The sequence below is a fragment of the Somniosus microcephalus genome, chromosome 21 (assembly GCF_052327205.1).
Source record: "Somniosus microcephalus isolate GS21.2 chromosome 21, FLI_Smic_1.0, whole genome shotgun sequence".
In the NCBI taxonomy this organism is placed as follows: Eukaryota; Metazoa; Chordata; class Chondrichthyes; order Squaliformes; family Somniosidae; genus Somniosus; species Somniosus microcephalus.
The window spans coordinates 41381593-41401426 of record NC_141007.1 but is presented as its reverse complement, the minus strand read 5'-3'; the positions used below and the strand labels follow the sequence as shown (position 1 = coordinate 41401426).

General features: G+C 42.8%; 1 protein-coding gene and 1 long non-coding RNA gene across 3 annotated transcripts in view; one reads left to right on the top strand and one right to left on the bottom strand.

Annotated features, from left to right (window-relative positions):
- The window catches only part of LOC147102734 (phosphoinositide 3-kinase regulatory subunit 6-like), a 134942-nt gene extending 115881 nt beyond the window's left edge, over positions 1 to 19061 (top strand). For both annotated transcript variants that reach the window (XM_085963482.1, XM_085963483.1), the window contains exons 18-21: positions 2588 to 2678; positions 5340 to 5410; positions 13912 to 14030; positions 18145 to 19061. In XM_085963482.1, the coding sequence (XP_085819608.1) occupies positions 2588 to 2678; positions 5340 to 5410; positions 13912 to 14030; positions 18145 to 18298 (435 nt within the window). In that variant the 3' untranslated portion in view covers positions 18299 to 19061. The remainder of the gene's footprint in view (positions 1 to 2587; positions 2679 to 5339; positions 5411 to 13911; positions 14031 to 18144) is intronic.
- Positions 1 to 19834, bottom strand: part of LOC147102732 (uncharacterized) — a 48264-nt gene that overhangs the window by 21368 nt on the left and 7062 nt on the right. Inside the window, exons 2-3 of the long non-coding RNA XR_015073077.1 lie at positions 13910 to 14002; positions 12681 to 12829 (exon numbers count right to left, since the gene is read on the bottom strand). This is a non-coding gene — a long non-coding RNA (uncharacterized LOC147102732). The remainder of the gene's footprint in view (positions 1 to 12680; positions 12830 to 13909; positions 14003 to 19834) is intronic.

Here is a 19834-nt window from a genome sequence, read left to right as displayed (position 1 = left end):
CGCTGAGTGCAAGCCTCGGTTCTACCGCCCAGATAGAGCCCACTTAATCAAAGCTACACGGCCCTTTGAGCGGCTCAGCTTAGATTTCAAGGGCCCCCTCCCGTCCGTCGACCGCAATGTTTACTTCCTGAACATTGTGGACGAATACTCCCGGTTCCCATTCGCCTTCCCCTGCCCAGACATGACCAGCGCCACAGTCATTAAATGCCTCAACAGCCTGTTCTGCCTGTTCGGTATGCCGAGCTACATCCATACGGATAGGGGGGCGTCCTTCATGAGTGAAGAGCTACGCCAGTACATGCTGTCCAGGGGGATCGCCACGAGCCGTACCACCAGCTACAACCCCCGGGCTAACGGCCAAGTGGAGCGAGAGAACGGGACAGTATGGAAAGCAGTCACTCTAGCTCTAAGGACCAAGGGCCTCCCTATCTCCCGCTGGCAGGAAGTCCTCTCGGATGTGCTCCATTCGATACGGTCGCTATTGTGTACGGCCACTAATACCACGCCTCATGAACGAATGTTTGTCTTTCCCCGGAAATCCACCTCAGGCGTATCCATGCCGTCATGGCTCTCCACCCCAGGTCCGGTACTCGTGCGAAGGCATGTGAGGGGCCACAAGACGGACCCTCTCGTGGAGCCAGTACACCTACTCCACGCCAACCCCCAATACGCATATGTCCGGCACGCCGACGGAAGGGAGGACACCGTGTCCATAAAAGACGTCGCCCCAGCCGGCATCGACAACAACCACGGCAATAGCGGCAACGACGATCACAGCAACTCTTACCCACCCACTACTCTTTCCTCACCCCCGGAAGAACACCGACCAACGGCACCCCCACCAACTACCCCTTCAACAACCCTGGCGGCACCCCCGGCAGAGACCCAGGAGGCTACCGGGGACACCCAGCCGACACCGCAACAGCCACGTCGGTCGCAGAGGACTATCAAACCCCCGAACAGACTAAATCTATAGAAGGGGTGAATGTGATGAAATATTTCCATTCATCACTGCCTGTGACTGAGATCGGTTTCAGTGTCATTTCCCTTCCCCCAGACCTCATTGAATTGTGTACTGGAATGTGCTGTATTGTATACTGGAATGTGCTGTGTGTAGGGCTCCGCCCATACCTGGCCCCGTTTGTAAGCTAGCTTTCAGTCTAGCCCCAGTCTCCAGAAGGACGACATCTCTCTCGCTTACGTGTTTCGTTCTAAGTTAATAAAAGCCTTGTTTTGTTCTGCTACCTTCGAGTCTCGGAATTATTGAGGCACATCATTGTGAATGGCGCTGAACATTGTGCAGTCATCAGTGAACATCCCCATTTCTGACCTTATGTTGGAGGGTAGGTCATTGATGAAGCAGCTGAAGGTGGTTGGGCCTAGGACACTATAAATTAGTGGGGTATATTTTCAACTTGTGGATCGGCCACCCATTATAGAAACTCCACGTTTTTCATTTAAAATTGGGCTGTTTCTATAACAGTCAGCCAATCTGCAATGCTAGTTTTATACATGGCTGGTAAGTTGAAAATCTAGTTTGCGGATGATACCACGGTGGTAGGCCAGATCACCAACAACGATGAGTCAGCCTACAGGGAGGAGGTCCAGCATCTCTTGAAGTGGTGCGCCGATAACAACCTGGCCCTTAACATCAAGAAAACCAAGGAAATCATTGTGGACTTCAGGAAGTCTAAAGGCGGAAGTCACACCCCCATCCACATCCATGGGGCTGTGGTGGAAAGGGTGGACAGCTTTAAGTTCCTCGGAGTCCACATCACGGAAGACCTCTCCTGGTCTCTCAATACCTCCTCTTTGGTGAAGAAGGCCCAGCAGCGCCTATATTTCCTAAGGAGGCTGAAGGGATGTAACCTGTCACCCCCGATCCTCTCTAACTTTTACCACTGCACAATAGAGAGCATCCTGACGAACTGTATCACAGTATGGTGTGGCAGCTGTAGCTCCTATGACCGGAAAGCCCTGCAGCGGGTAGTCAAAACTGCCCAACGCATTACCGGCACCCGGCTACCGACCATAGAGAACATCTACCAGAAACGCTGTTTACGGAGGTCACTGACCATCATCAAAGACCCTACCCACCCCAGCCACAGTCTGTTTGCCCCCCTGCCATCTGGGAGACACTACAGATGCATTCGCACCTGAACGACCAGATTTAGGAACAGCTTCTTTCCCAGGGCTGTCATCCTACTGAACTCCACAAATAAACTCTAAAGCCTGCACATCTGCCAATGCACTTTATTATGTTTATGTTAATGTATTACAAGCCAAATGAATGTTGAATGTTTAAATGTCTTAATCTAAATGTACACTCTCGGGAGCCGCAAGCCTACATTTCGTTGTACTGCACTTGTGCACTAACAATGACAATAAAGTTGATTATGATTATGATTATGATTAATTACTTTTTGGTAAAGTAGAGGAAAAGGCATTTTATACAAATGCAGTAATTGGTTCATTACTGATGTCGCAAAGCTTGATTTCAAACCCATATTGTTGTTATTGTTTATTGAATGCATCCAAATTCACAACAGACATTGCAACCAATATTTTCTATTTATTGTCTCTGTAGATCGCATTGAGCAACAGGGAAAGTACAAGACAGTTTGCAAGTCGTTGCACTGCTTTAGTGATGAAAGCAATTCCTTCCAATGGGGTTGAAGGTATAAGAATCCTTTAGCAGCAGCCATAACTTGGTTTGCAGATCAGTCTGGTGATTTTGCTGCTGGTTATATGTACAGATATTTAAAGCGCTGCTACCTTTTATTTTTGTGGTTACTGCAGATGTTTCATTTTAAATTTAGCCCATGTTAGAATTATTTACTCCCCTTCCATCTCCTGCCCTGCAGTGCCACATGCTGTCCAACAGCAAAACGGCTGGGTTTGAGCAGCTCCCAGTCCTCTGCCAATGTTCCTCTTGAACCAAACATTATGTGGTGTAAAAAAGGACTGGAAGAAACTCACCAACTCATTGGCCTAGAAGTTGGTTCTCGCCGCCCGACTAAGGCAATTCAAAACAGTTGGACAAAAGAAATGTGACAATTTTTTCCCTACAAAAAATTCACAAAACCAAATCAATTAGTTCAAAAAATTAAGACTTGTAGTTATTCTTGCCATTGAATCTCAAATGGCAAAATCCTTCCAATTGCTAGGGAAACATGAAAAGGAGGTGGTGTTGACAATCAGTAACTTTGTACTCCATTTTAAAACTGACCTCTGTACCTGCAGTTTTTACTGCTAGACACCTGCTTTATTTAGATTTAATTTCAAGGTGTTACTTATGTGCATTTTTTAATCTTGTGCAGTGAGGCACAATCTACTTCTGCTGTCCCTGTCTGAGTGACTCTGAAATGTTTGGATAACAAATAGGCCTAATGGCATAAATATTACCAAATTATACTGTTTGTTAAAAGCCTGCATAATATAATTAATTTAAAGAGACAAAAAAAGTATTTGTTAAGATAATAAAAACAGTGAATATATTAATGTGCATTTATAATGAATATAGGATTAGAGAGATTCCTGACAATGGCCCAGAACTTGGTGTCGGGGGCTTGCCGCGCGTGCAAGCCCCCAATGTGCACTTACCCGGCGCGCCGACATCTGAAACCTGGCCCGCAGTGGATTTCCTGTCAGTGGCCCGGTTCTGATGTCGGCGCGCTGTGCTAACCTGACCCAGCGGCATAGTTAGTGCGATGTGCCAGCTGGGATCAGGTGAGCACTGTTCAGCCAATCAGGGGAGGGGAAACTTCATTCATAAGTTTGAGAGTAAGAACTGTCAAACTCATGAAAAGTACTGCACCCCAAAACACTACTTAAACTTTAAATAAAATTTTAAAAAACATCCCAATCATTAAATTAAGTATAAATAAGTTAAAAATAATTTAAACAATTTTTTTTTGTTGAAAAAAATAAATTTTTAATAAAAAGGGTCTAAAACTAAACTTACCTTATTGTAGATTCTTTAAAATAATAAACCTGTGGAAAAAACATTTCTAAATTGCACTAAAACACCACTTACGTGTAAAAATAAATACTTACGTGTGCTTTTTACAAGCGTAAAGACCGGAGGCCTTTACACATGCGCAAATCCCCCAAAACAGAGGAAATCCAAGACGCACGCGCTGCCCCCTACAGCGCACGCGCTAGCCTCTTCACCTTTTGGGTTAGAGGAGAGGAAATGCCAGTTTTCAGCACATGCGCTGTGCATGCTGAAAACCGGCATTTCCTCCGGCCAGACGCGTGAGTACCCCTTCCGTACTCACGCGTTTGGGGAGGAATTACTGCCCCAATAATGTCACAAGTTAACCTGTCACTCAGTAGAAATAAATCATCAATATTATGAAAGCTAGACTGGTGGTCCCAATTAACTCTAATTAAATTGTGATATAAAATTCTAAATGGGCAGTTATGACTGAAGTGTTGCAATAATGTATTCTGACCCGAGAGGTGCATGTACTACACCGTTGTGAACAAGTTGGTGTAAATAAATGTAGAATATCCCACCTGTGATGCATTTTGAAGGGCAGAAGACTCAAGGTAATATAATTTTACATTTTTATTACAAGGTTTGTTTGATGACGGATACAAGTTACTTATGGCATTCTCAGGAGCAAGAGCTCTGTGTAATGTACGGACACCAGGAGAATTGAGAGAATAGAAGATGACCATTAAATAATTAAAAAGGAAACTCTGGTTACAGAAAGTTTTCCTTGTGTAAGTCACACTGCTGTACCAGTCTCTTCCCTATAAATGCAAAGGCTAAAAATAAAATTGATGGTGCAAAATACATCAGAACTAATTATTATACCCAAGTTGGCAGATATTTATGATATTGTGTTATATGACACTAACGTAGTTCATGAAACAGTGGGAGTTAAGAAAAAAACATGGAACATCATAGAAATAAGAATGAATCAGTTTATCATAAATAACTAAGATAATGATTACAGAAAGTAAGTTGAAGATTATGTTACAATGTGGGTGTCACGGGATTAATTGAATAACTGAGCTAATCATCGAATTGAGGTAATTACTGGCAAATATCAATGCCGCCAAACTTAATGGTTAGGCTTAGTTGGGGCTAACTTTATTTTATATTAGTTTAATGGTATGATGTCCTTTGTCCTTTGAACAAAAAAAACTTGACAGGTTGTGTTGTGACATATATTGGAAGTTAATAGAAAATTGTTGTAGGATTGTAGGATGACTGGAAGATTGTATGACATAGTATTATAACTGAGTTTTATTGAAGTGTAGCCATAAAATATTGTGTAGCCACTTAATTTAGTGGCCTCTGTGTATAATGCACTTGTGTTTTGCAGATCTTGTTTGCCTGGATGTAAACATCTCCGAGGTAACAAATAAAACAAACTTATCTGGAAAAACATCTTTGGTAAGTGAAAGCTGTTGTGCAACAATAGATATGTCAAAAAAACGGCCCAAACCAAGTCATGGTATGATGGGAATCCCTCAATAAGGGTCAGTTTGAGCCTCACATTAGGTCTTGAGCTCATAATCAAGCCTGGCATTCTACTGTAGTACTGAGAAAGTACTGCATTGTTGGAGGTGCCTTCCATTGGATGAGGTGTTAAACCAAAGTCCTGTTTGCCAATTTAGATGGATATTAAAGTTTTCACAACGCTATTCGAAGAAGAGCTTGGAATTATCATGGTATCCTGACAAACATTCAACAACAACAACTTGCATTTATATAGTGCCTTTAATCTACTAAAACATCCCAAGGTGCTTCACAGGAGCGTTATCAAACAAAATTTGACACTGAGCCACAGGAGGAGATATTAGGATAGGTGACCAAAAGCTTGGTCAAAGAGGTAGCTTTTAAGGAGTGTCTTAAAAGGAGGAGAGGTAGAGATGTGGAGAGGTTTAGGGAGGGAATTCCAGAGCTTGTGGCCTAGGCAGCTGGTGGCACGGCTGCCAATGATGGAACGTGAAAATCGGGGATGCACAAGACGCCAGCACTGGAAGAACTTCATGATCTTGGAGGGTTGTAGGGCTGGAGGAGGTTACAGAGATAGGGAGGGGCGAGGCCAAGGAGGGATTTGAAAACAAGGATCAGAATTTTAAAATCGAGGCATTGCCAGACCGGGAGCCAATGTAGGTCAGTGAGCACAGGGGTGATGAATGAACAGAACTAGGTGCGAGTTAGGATACAGGCAACAGAGTTTTGGATGAGCTGAAGTTTACAGAGGGTGCAAGGTGGAAGGCTGGCTAGGAGAGCATTGGAATGGTCAAAGAGATGGATGAGAGTTGCAGCAGTAGATGAGCTGAGGCAGGGCGGAGACAAAACTACCAAATTAATGGATTAACTGGTCGTTCATCTCATTGCTGTTTGTGGGACATTGCTGGCACAAAATACCTGCAGAATTTGCCTGCATAACTAGTCAATGCACTGCAAAAAGTCTGCAATTATATGAAAAAATTGTCCACGCGTTTTATCAATGCGATAAGGTAATATTTAAATTAAAGGATTTTGTTTCTCTATTTATGGCCAAGCTCATAGAAACTTTTTCAGGCTGATTTTAAATGGTCGAAATCAGTGTTAGCAAGGCGGTAATGCCCTCATAATGGGGTTGGTAGACTTACTGCCCTGCTACCGCCGATGCTCTGGTCACCGCCATTTTGAAAGGGGCCTTCCCTTGGGTAGTTAGAGTGTCCACCTATTTCAGGCTGCAGGGCTCTTGATTACGCAAATTGGGATTGTATGACTTAGTTAGGACCCTGATTGCAATTTTAAGGGACAGATGGGTGAATGCTCCATCTGTGTACCCTGGCGTAGAGCGACTTAAGCAGTGGTTCTTATCTATACAGACAGATGCGTTCTGCTGCAAAAACAGTCCCAAAACTTTTCCAACGTTAATTTTTTTGTGGAGCCACGAGTAGGAGTGCACCTCCTGGCTTCACAAAAAAAACGTGGGCCCCACCGATCAGCCGCCCAAAAGGTTTGACTTTTAGAAACTTAACAAATTTCTGAAGATTGATCCTGGTCATCTTTCATCATTTTGGCTCAGTTCGATATTTTCACATTCTAATTGAGCAACTGAGAATAGTTGCAGAGGGGGTGAGAATATTAAAGGATGCTGATGGAGATTAAAATAAAGATTAGCAGAGAATAGTTATACTAAATGAATACTTCATTGAAGTATTTACTAGAGAAGACTATAGCAACATGCTCTTCTGTGACAAAAAAATATCCATGGAGACTTGGGGACTTTACTATCAATGAGATGGAGATTCTGATAGAACTCAAGATGAACAAATTCCTGAAGAATGAGTGATATCTCTCACAGGGCATTGAGAGATTCAGGATGAGGTGTGTTAAGTGCTAACAATCATCATGAAAAAGCAAATGAATGTCAGACAGGTACCGTTCGATTGAAAACAAGCTAACATAATACCCACAGTCAAGAAAGGTGACACATCTAATCAAGGCAACTACATGCCCATCAATACCTAGTGAAATAATGTAACCAATCATCAAAAGTAAACTTGAAGAGCATCTGTAGGAGAATAATTGAAGTTATGCAAAGCAACATGGCTTTATAGATAGTGTAGATCCTGCCTGATGAACCTCCTTAATTTTTTTTTGCTGAAATGGCATCCCAAGTGGGCAGTGAAAGACCATATGACCAATTTAGAGTGGCTCCCAAATCAGACTAATACCCATGAAGACATTAAAAAAAGATAATCTTTTCTGATTCCCAACCAGACAGATCTCTGATCTGTCACCATTGGTTATCAACACAAGGGAGAAAGAGGGATGACCATAGCAGCCAAAAGACAGACTCAAACCTGCTTACCACAAGCCCTTCTACCCTGCCCCTACCACAGTTGAAGGAGTTTATAGGGAGCCTTATTTGTGCTAAAATTATCATATAAAATTACCCTCTTAAAATAAGCAGTTGAAAAAAAAAATCTCTAACATGCCAACCACTGCATACACAGATGGCATCTTTGCCTGGAAATTGTTGTTTGTGTGCTAACTGTGGGCTACTAAATATTCTTGGAACAGATCTTCCATGCTAGTTTACATAGATTTTGCTGTTTTTAGGCTGTGTATTGAAATGTGTGCAGTCTTTCTGCACTGGACCAGCCAATGAGCACTAACTTCTGTCAGTCAACTGTGAGATGTAATTCAGAGTCAGTTAAGCACATGAAATAGCAGTGGAAAGAGAAAGATAGCTCATTACTCAACAGCTTGCTGTAGATTTGTGTGTTAATGGCTGAGAAAAGCCAGTTTGATTGATCAGGAGCTACAAGATTTTCTGTAAGGAGAGAAGGCCCACACTTAGGAAGACTGATGGCCACTCCCACCTCCAGAAGCAGCTAGGCATGGTTAGAAGGTAGCTTAAAGCAGCCAAAACCTGTCAGTCACCATAGTCTTCGATATGGATAAAATCACTTGCAGAACCCTGTCATACTTCAGTGAAACACTGCAGCCAACACATTTACTCTTTCCACAAGGGAATTGCTTAGAAGGAATGTTTGTTTCAGATGTGTGACACTGAAGCTAATACGTACAAGCACCAAATCTACAGTATTGTGCCAACTCAAGCTGCTAACATTCACACACTAAAGAAGAGGGAATGAATACCCTGCACTTGAAAATTACATAAGATTACATAGAATATACAGTACAGAAACAGGCCATTTGGCTCAACCAGTCCATGTCGGCGTTTATGCTTCACTCGAGCCTCCTCCCGTCTTTCCTCATCTAACTCTATCAGCATAACCCTCTATTCCTTTCTCCCTCATGTGCCTATCTAGCTTCCCCTTAAATGCATCTATACTATTTGCCTCAACTACTCCCTGTAGTAGCAAGTTCCACATTCTCACTACTCTCTGGGTAAAGAAGTTTCTCCTGAATTCCCTATTTGATTTCTTGGTGACTACCTTATATCGATGGCCTCTAGCTTTACTCTTCCCCACAAGTAGAAACACTCTCTTTGAATCTACTCTAACAAAACCTTTCAGAATTTTAAAGACCTCTATTCGGTCACCCATCAGCCTTCTCTTTTCAAGAGAAAAGAGACCCAGCCTGGTCATCCTTTCCTGATAGTTATAACCTCGCAGCTCTGGTATCACAATCGTTCTGTTCGAGTGATGGTCCATTTTCCTGCATGAACAACCTAAAATGTTGACTGCTGTCTCGGACTCGCCGCTTTTAACCCATTCTTTATGCAAAAAAATACTGCGGATGCTGAAAGTCATTGCTTACAATGTAGCAGGGGTCCAGCAATAGACAGCATTTGAAAAGCAAAGTATGAAAATATAGGACAAAACTAGGTACTGTTAAATGGTTAATGTGGTTTGACCCTAGTTGTGGCACTCTTTGGAAACCACCTGGAATAAATGATTGTAACATCAGTCTTGATTACTGTATTTCAGCCTGCAGGTTCCTCATTTGCATTTTCATCCTCTTACTTTGTCTGCTGAGTCCTCTTTTCAGGGTGTAGTTATGCAGCATGCAGTGTCCCTCTTAATAAAGCAGGGAGTAAAAATACCTCTCGGGAGAGAAACATTGATAACAGTTTACTGTGTACCATCTGCTGCTGATTCAATTTCACAACTACCCATCAATTCTTGAGATTCAGTTCCATCATCTGTTCAATCATCCTGATGAATGACTTGTATCCCCCAATGAGAATAGAGCAGAAAACAAAGAAAAAAAATCATACGGATTGTGCACTCTTTGTTTTCAATTCCGAAGAGCCTTATCTAGTTGGCCTCTTTCCGACTAAGACAATACCTACTTACAGCTAGTGTTATCCTGCTTCTCTGGTCAGCTGAAAGCACTCAATAAAGGAGAATCACTTGGTGTACCAAGCAGTCTTTCAGTGGCTTATTGAAAATAGTATCAAGTGGAATGCTTGGCTACATGACTGTGCCAATTGGAATGGTATCAAATAGGAAGTTGCTATTTAAGACTAGCATCACATCTATCAGCCAAAATTTCCAAACCTCATTTGGCCCCAGACCAAGCAGACCATATTTATGTTGCAGGATGCTACATCCCATCTAAGTTGCTAATCAGTGGTATTGGTTCAGAGGAAAGAGACCTGGGAATACAGATAGATTAATTGTAGCAATGCAAGTTTATCAAGCCGTAAAGAGCTCTACTCGGAGCTCTGACATGGCAAGAGAGCCCCAGGTGGGCAGAGGAAAAGCTTCAAGGAGACCCTCAAAGCTTCCTTGAAAAAGTGCAACATCCCCACCGACACCTGGGAATCCCTGGCCCAAGACTGCACAAAGTGGACGAGAAGCATCCAGGAAGGCACCGAACACCTCTAGTCTCTTTGCCGGGAGCAAGCGGAAGCCAAGCGCAAACAGTAGAAGGAGCGCACGTCAACCCAAGCACCCCACCCACCCGCCCCTTCAACCACCATCTGCCCCACCTGTGACAGAGACTGTAGGTCCCGCAATGGACTCATCAGTCACCTGAGAACTCGTTTTTAGTGTGGAAGCAAGTCATCCTCAGTTCCGAGGGACTGCCTAAGAAGAAGAAAGAGTACAAACAAAGTACTGCAGTACGTTTCTACAGGAATAGAATACGATAGTAGTCAGGTAATGTTAAATTTATACAGAAATCTTGGTTAAACTACACTTGGAATACTGTGTACAACTCTGGATGTACATGCTACAAAAAAGATATTAAAGCACTGGAGAAAGCATAGAAACAATTTACAAGGATGTTACCATAATCAAGAGGATGCAACTATCAAAAACGATTGAGCAGGCTGGGGCTCTTTGCTCTGGAAAAACGAAGACTAAGCTAAGATCTAATAGAAAATTATGAAGTGGTTTGGTAGGGTGGACATGAAGAAACTGTTTCCACTTGTGGGCCAGTCCAAAACAAGGGGGCATAATTATAAGATAGCCACTAACAGATCAAATAAAGAATTTCTTTGCATAGTGGTGAGAATGTGAAACTTGCTGCCACATGGAGTGATTGACACAGATAGTATTGACACATTTAAGGAGAGGCTTGATGCATACACAAGGGAGAAGGAATAGAGGGATATGGAAGCAGGGTGGGAAGACGTAATTAGAGTGGGAGGAAACTTGTGCGAGTTTAAACACCAGCATAGACCAGTTGGGCCAGAATGGCCTGTTTCTCTGCTATAGATTCTGTGTAATTCCATGTAGCCCTGGCAATGAAAGATGCATTGCAGCATTAGTGAAACTGCTTTGGAATATTTTAAAAATACCAACTCCCACTATGACAAGATTCGGCTAGCAGCTTGTCAGAGGAACAAATCTGAGAAAATTCCAAGATACTTGGCTCTTAGAGTCAAAGGTCTAGCAGAAGACAGTCAAATTATCAAGCCCAATATCGCTATCTCTTGACATCCTTGCTTCACAATGGGGGTGATTTTCATTCAGAAGTCGGGAAGGAGGCGGGACTACAAATTTCGGGGTTGTAGTCCCGCCTCCATCGAGATGTGGCCAATCCACGCGATTTTAACTTGATTGACCTTGTTGAGCCTGCCCAGTGGGCTCAGCAGGTCAATTAAGGGCCACCCAGCAACAGGTGACGTCACAGACTGAAATTTCATCTGTCAAGATGTTTTGACAGATGAAATATCAGTGTTTCACAGCTGTTTGAAGCTATCAAACACTGACAGTCTTACTTCTAACCTGAGTCCTTCTACACAGACTCAGTTAGAAATCTCACCGGCACAGAAAGCTGCAGGCTGTCACTTTTGACAGTTCGCAGCCATTCTGCTTTCTGTGCCGGTTAGATGATGGACTCCCGAAACCTAAAGGAAGGCTGAAAAGGTAAGTACAGGTAATTTAAACTTCTTTACACACTTTAGACACACCAAACACACTTACCTTTGCACTCATGCACCCATCACTCACCTGAACACCGACATCTCGACCCCTCCAAGTCCTTCAACCCGACGGCCCGACGACTCTAACTTGGCGTGGTTTGGAGCCGTCGGGAATCCCACACTTCAAGCTTTAAAATAGGGATTAGGCTAAAAACTGCCTGTTAACTACCTATTAACAGGCAGTTAATTGGCACTAATACCTTCCCACCATGGGTAGGCGGGTCCCAGTGCGGGGCGGGTACCTGCCTCCTTTGAAACTTACATGGGGGCAGGATGGTGTCGGGACCCCCGAATTCGGGACTTCAACCCCCCGCACGCCTCTAATCCCGACTCCACGGGTCAATGAAAATCGACCCCTAAGTGTCTGTCTTGTTCTGATCTCTAGAATTGAATATATTGCTTGAGAAGTCACCAAGAATTGAATTGTTCACAACAGCTATGAAGGAGATCCTCAGGGAAGCATAACTGACCCCACACAGTTTGTTTTTTATTATTTGTTCTCGGGATGTGGATGACACTGGCAAGGCCACATTTACTGCCTACCCCTAGTTGCCCTGAGAAGGTGGTGGTGGGCCTTCTACTTGAATCACTGAAGTCCTTGTGATGACTGCTGCTCCCAGAATGGGGTTAGGTAGGAAATTCCAAGATATTGACCCAGTGACGACGAAGAAACAGCAGTATATGCGCAAGTGAGAATGGTGTGTGACTTGGGAGGCAAACTTGGAGGTGATAGTGTTGCTGCGATGTTGCTGCAATATTGCTGCTCTTGTCCTTCAACTTGATAACTATCAAGAAGGTTTGACCACTCACCTGCACTTTATAAGGATAGAAAAATGTGTGTTGGTTGGAAACATTCAGCTCCTCCGTTAATAATGCCCTCTTTCTTCATCGCCCCAGCCTCGAGACATGAAGACCAATTGTAGCAGCCTCACCGCTGCAATCAAGTCACCTGGCACAGACTAAAAAAACAAATAAACATACTTCAATGCAAATATTTTATCATCCCTATATGTTTCACATTTTGTAATGGCCTTCTATCTTTACAGAGAAGACCTCTACAGACCACAAATAAGGTATTTTTCCACTGAGGTTGAGGTGCAGAAAGGGATGGCTCACAAAGCGTGTCCATTAATTAGCAATGATTTCAAGTTTGCTGATCTTTTAATGAACAATCAGAAGCCACATTTTTCTTCAATCCAGTCAACACTGAGTTTTTAGTTCTTAACTCTCCAAAACACCAGAATATTCACTCAGTACTTGTGAAAACAATTAAAAGCTTTTATTTCTTAAAGGGAAGCTCTCTTCCCATGCCACTGATTATACACTTCATTTAAATCACTGTCACCGTTAGCCCTGGTTGATATAAAAGATGATCAATTTTTGAACCCACATTTGTGGGACAGCAACAGCCAGTTCATAAACATAACTATAGATACAACAGATACATATATTAGGAAAGACTGAACCAGCTGGGACTCTTTTATCTTGAAAAGGGAAGACTGGGAGGTGACCTGATAGAGATCTTTAAAATTATGAAGGGGTCTGATAGGGTAGATGTAGAGATGTTTCCACTTGTGGAGGAGTCAGTAATTTTATGTAATAAGATGGTGCAGCCCAATTACAGAGAGACGCACCATCCTGACTTGGAAGTACATCACCGATCCTTCATCGTCGCTGGGTCAAAATCCTGGAACTCCCTCCCTAACCGCACTGTGGGAGTACCTTCACCACACGGACTGCAGCGGTTCAAGAAGGCGGCTCAGCACCACCTTCTCGAGGGCAACTAGGGATGGGCAATAAATGCTGGCCTTGCCAGCGATGCCCACATCCCATAAGCGAATTTTAAAAACTGAATACTCGATTCACCAAAATTATTAATCCAAAGCAAATCATGTTGGTTCGTAAAACAAACTGCATTTATTGGTTTTGGTATCGTACTCTGATTATTGAAACAATCCTTTTAAAGATTTCTAATCTTCTAATTCAATAAACAGGTTTTAGTTTTTCAGTAACTAAACCAATGAACAACTATTTCTTACAGATTGAGAACATCAAGATCAAAACATCTCATGTAAAGATTGAAGTCCAGGATAGCTGTAGAAAATCCATGATGGTTTGTCTGGACAAGGACTCTAGAAGAATATACAAGGATGTTGTCAGGTTGGTATATACATACAGATTTATATATCTATATATCAATTTTTTAAAATACATTGACCATTCTAAACTAGTTTCAGATATAAAGCAGTTTACTATAATTATGTTTAGGTGCCACCAGCTCTAAAAAATTTAATTAATCCATTTGGATTAGTGAGCAAATTTTAAATTCCTAAAAAGGAACATTTTCCTTCATTCCACACACTGTAGGATGTCCTACCAGAGTATCAATTACAAATAGTATCAGTGGCCTAAAGCTGGGGACCAGGCCTTGCATCAATGACTTGCTAGATGTCCTTTTTTCCACCTGGAATCTGCGTAGGGGGCTACCTGCCATAATTTTGCAAACGTATAAGAAGCAATACTACAGAAACATGGGTCCCAGAGACTATAAGAAAATTTTACCCTCTCCTTTTTGGAAGCACCCCTTTGAAATTCTGTGGGATGATCAGATGAGGCCACCTGTTTGTCTAACTCGCTAACAATGCTGCTACCATGTTAGAGTCAAACTGTTAACATTGGGTGTGATGGGGTTTACTCAAATCAGGACAGAACACGGCCAACGCCCATTACATGAACAGCTAGATTAAGCAATTGGTAACGAGTAAGCATGGCATGCAACATTGGGGTTGGATGTCTAGAACAAAGTGGCCGGCATGCCACAAGCTTTCCTACACAAGTTCTTCCACTGCACTGAAAGCAGATGCCCACCAAAACAGGAAATACTTAGGTTTGGGTTGACAGGTGCTGGAGGGTGATACCAAGGCCCCGATTTAACTCCAGTTGGATTCCCTGCTCAGGCCTGAGTTAAATTACAGTTGGGTCTCAATGATGTCATCGGGCCACATATGTAAAGAAGGACCCTGTTGGCTCCGGGCGCTTGTCCTTGCTGCCTGCTCAGGAGAGCAAGTTAAAATTGCAGGTGTTGTGATCATGGTGACTTTCGGACAGGTAAGAGCCTGAGCAAGTTTAACTGCTCACCCGCCAGGTTTCTACTGAGTGAGTAGGGTTAAAATCGTCCCCCTAGAGTCTGGTTATGTGAATCTTCATTCGTACATCCAGTATATGGGTTGCAAAGAGGAAAGTACTTGATGCTGAAACTCTAAGGGGGAAAAATTGGATTGCGCCTCTTTTGAGGCGCTAACTTCGCCGGGGCGCTAAAGGTTAGAGCCCCCATGCCTGAAATTGGATGGTAGTGCCCCAAGCAGGAGGCGGGCCACGACTGGAAGAGCTCCCCCTCCCTCTTGGGGCGCTCCAGACCAATATCGTGGCGCTACGTGCAGCATCGCCACACGCGCCGGCACATCGCGCCATGGTACAGCAGGCCTTCCTCCCCTTATTAAAGGGGAGGGGCCTTGCGCAGCACAAACTGGGGCCCAGCTGGGCCACCTGGGGGCGGGGTGCCGGCAAAAGAGCCTGGCATTCAAGAGGAGTGCCGGGCTGCCCGATCGCAGTCGGCACCCCGCAGCAGGAGGGCAGAGGGGGCAGGTGCTGGCAGGCGGCCAGCAAAAAAAATGACTGCCCAGCACATCCCCTTTAAATATCGCCGTACATACGCCCCTGACCCTGTCGGACATAGCGTCCGGCGGTACGTCAGTGGGCGCGACCCAAGTTTGCGGCAGGGGCGCGAGCAGGGCGCCTCGCATGGCGATGATGTCATCGGCAGAGGGGCAGCACTGCATGGCGCTACTGACTACCGCCGTCGCTAACCTCCCACTGAATTTCGTGGGAGGTGTTAGCAGCACTAACGGAAAGCACAAAGCAACCGAATTTTGCCCCCTACATCTCCAACTGGTGGAACTAGCATTCAGTATTGTATGGTGTCCATGCTTTGGTCAGGAGGATAATGTCAATGTACAATCGTATTTTATGGTCATTTGTATTGCTTATCATGCCACTCATAAGGATCTTCTACTGCATGCTGTCTACTCACTTATGATTGAAACCCATATTTTAAGCTGTCTAATGACCAACCAGTAGCTAACTACCTGGGTGATGAGGGAGTTTAGCATGATGGGTCTCCTTGGACTTGAGTTGGCTTCAAAATGGCGCACTTGGCAATGGACATTTGAAACCAGGTTGATCCTCTGTTGCAGACTGAGTAATCTGATACCTGAATGAAGCAGGTGTACAGCACGTTAAAGCATTGTGGAGGATCGACCAACCAGCATTGTTCATTAATGGGACATGAAAGGTGGATGAGAAGGATTTGAATTCTTCCAACTTCAGAGACTGAGTGCTAAAGTATAACAGCATCCTTCACTGTTCTAGCGAAAACAAAAAGGAGGGGAGTGGGGATGGGGGGCTGAGAATAAAGCTGACCACTAAAACATTATGGCCCAGAAATTCGGGTTGGGGGCTTCCCGCGGGTGTAAGCCCCCGAACTGCACTTAGCTTGCGCGCCGGCAGTTGAGCTGTAGGGCCCCGTGGAATTCCGCTCCGGGGCCTGGCCCAGCTGCCAGCGCGCTGTGCTTGCGTGTCCCAGGGGCGTAGTTAGTGCGATGCGTCCCCTGGGATCATGTGGGCCATGGGCAGCCAATCGGAGGAGGGAAAAGCCCATTCATAAGATTGACAGGAAGACCTGTCAAAACTTATAAATACTACGGGCCCCAAAATAGCAGTAAATCTTCAAATATTTTTTTTTTTAAATCACACTTTTCAAATAAACTATAAATTACATTAAATAACTATTTTAAACAATAATTTAAATTTTTGAAAAAAATAATTTTATATTCTAACGGGGCTAAAAATAAACTTACCTTGCTTTAAAGTATTTAAAAATAATAAACCTGTGGAAATTTTTTTTTAATTTTAATTAATTGACCACTTACCCTGTAAAAAGCAGGCCTTGCGCCTGCTTTTTAAATGTGTAAATCCTGCAGGCTTAACCTCACGTGAAAACCTGCAAAAAAACCATAAGTTTGATGCGCACGCGCAGCCTCTCCTGCGCGCGCATTCGACCTCTGAACCCCTTCGTTCAGAGGATCAGAAGTGCCGGTTTCCCGCGCACGCGCAGTGCATGCAGGAAACCGGCACTTCCATTCGGCCTACGGGTGAGTACCCCGTGCGTACTCACCCGTGGAGACCTGAATTTCTGGGCCTATATATTTCAGTACCATAGCCTCAGAAACAACAGTAAGATTGTAGTTGAGCCTGTGAAAGCAACCTTTCTGTTGGTTAATTTGTATATGTATATTACAAACAGTTGACTTACAAAAATAAAATCGGTAAAATTCACTTTCAGTACAATATTTCCCTCATTTAACTATGGCAATATTTCTAACAATATAAAACAACTACATTTTGCAACATAGAGGACATTTTGAACCTTGTACTTATTATGAAAGATCTGGGCCTATTTTCTGGTGCTTATTGCTCCGTGTGCATCAGTTTATGGACAGAATGTAAAAGCAGAGACCTGAATCATTGGGTCTCCGCCCAGTTTTGGGCATGATGCACATTTCCTGAAGCTGAACAGATGGCGTGGGAAGCTTGTATCTGAAATAGGAGAATGTATGAAAATGATGTAGGAGTACTTTAAAATACCTCCCATGTCATTTTCTGGGTGTTCCATTGGGCGACTGCCTGGAATGAAGTACACCCATGCAAGCTTGATGTTAGTCATTGCTAGGCTGCACCTTAAAATCAGAGGATCTTCAGGTATATTGTGGAGTGTCCATGAAACAAAATATTTGGTGCAGCACTGTATGGGTGGAGCAGCCACCGCTGCTAAAGCCTTTGTTTCACATGTTGCTGTCCCACACACAACTTCCTTCCCCTGCTGTGAACAAGCACCGATTGTGAGGCCCTGGTCATGCCCAGTGCTCACTCAACCTGGAAAAACATGGATCCAAATTTCTCCAAGCCCATAAAAATCTTAAAGACCTCTATATAGTCCCTCTTCATTCTCCTCTTCTCCAGAGAGTAAAATCGCACATTAGACAGTTTTTCCTCGACTCAGTTCTGTATTTTGTTAGATTTAACTTTGAGCCTTACTACAGAATTTTTTATATTTTAGTTTCATTTGGCATTTCAAAAATTGGGGGAAATGAGTAGTCTTATTGTTTGAACTTAAGAGTCTGAAAAATATTGCTCATTGATTTTTTTTTTTACACAGCATTGAAGTGTCTCCTTGTCTGGAGCCTGGATACAGTTTACATAAAATGAGGGCATCAAGATTCAGTCTGAATGAAAATGAAGATATTGGATTAACTAAGTACATGCCAAAGTGCCTGTTGTTACCGATCAACACGTTTGCAGGTATCCTGTAAGTTGAAGTAGCTGATTCAATGTGGGCAACGTGCTTGAAGAAACCAATCATATAGAGCTGCTGGAACAGTAGAGCACAGAGTCACAATAATTACAAGTTCAATTGTTCCGAGAGTACCCTTTTTTTGTTATGCATTATTTAAGGACAATGGAGCCGAGTAATATTATGGAAACTCCCTTCAAGCCTGGAAGTCCAAAGGACAAAAAATGAATCTGATGAATAGTGCACACACTGATGGGAAGAATTCAAAGCAGATTAAAAGTTACCAGCAGCATATCATAAAAGAGAGGTGTTACTTTTGAAGTAAACTTTTCATCTGGAAATGATTTTTGACACTATATTTCAAGAGATATGTCAATATTAGTCTCTGCATACAAAACCTGCAATATTTCGCTGTAAAAATAGTTTGTCGCAAAGTTTTAACAATGACAGTAAACTTAGTCCAAAATGGATTCAGATCACCAAAGTGGAAACAACCCATTGTAAATGGAGTAATTGTGAATTGACCGCCAGCCTGAACCAATTACTGTAATAGGTCAACATTGAACTGTTCTTTTAATACAGACAATGTGTAATGAAATACTCAGAAATTGTGCTTCATTAGATGGAGTTCCAAGCACCTTCCTGGGAAGGGAAAATGTATTTGGTAAGACTTGATTAGCCCAAAAAGTATGCTTTCTGTCACTGGGGATGGTATTATTTGGTAGTTACCAGGCATTTTACTTGAACCACTTGAAGACAGAAAAATTACTCTTCAAAAACATTGACTTTCTAATACTCAAACTCATGTATGCTGTTATTTGTCCCTGAAACAGGAGTTGAACATCTGCATTAGCCATCTTCAGCTAGAATACAATTGCTAATTGAGTAAAATTATAGCCTACAAAATAATTTTGTGGGAAAAAATTGACAGAACTATTCATACACAATTGTAGGAAAGATGAGCACCAGAGGTACAGGTGTTATATTATTGCAGTAATTTTTGAAAAAACAAAGCCTCTCTAAATTTAGAATGAACATTAATGGACCTATGTGATTGCAAAGTTGCTTGACTTCACTACATGGGTTTAAATGCACTGCATATCTAGGGTGGGGGGGGGGGTGGAAATGATTTCCTCTGTTCACTACTTGTAGCAAAGTCATGAACACGCTCTTTACGCTTGGAAGTATGATTTCACTAAAAAATAATGAACAAAGAACATCTTTCTCCATGGAGTTTTACACTGTTAATTCCATTAAACTGTTTGATTTATCACTTGGCCAAATGTCTAAAACCTGTAAAATGTACTTGTATAGTATTTATTAAAGTATGTTTCTGTAAAGATAATATTTTTACATTATTAAAATATAACCAGATTGTTTAATACTACTGAAAGCCTTTGAAGTTGTTGATATACCTATCAATTCGTCCAATAAAAAGCGACGAGTTAGGAACGTAACTAAAGGTTTTTATTGACTAAATAACAGAGCCCACCCTCGTGGGTGATCGGGTCCAACAAGGAGGAATACCAGCCAGTCGACTACCTTTATACCTGGG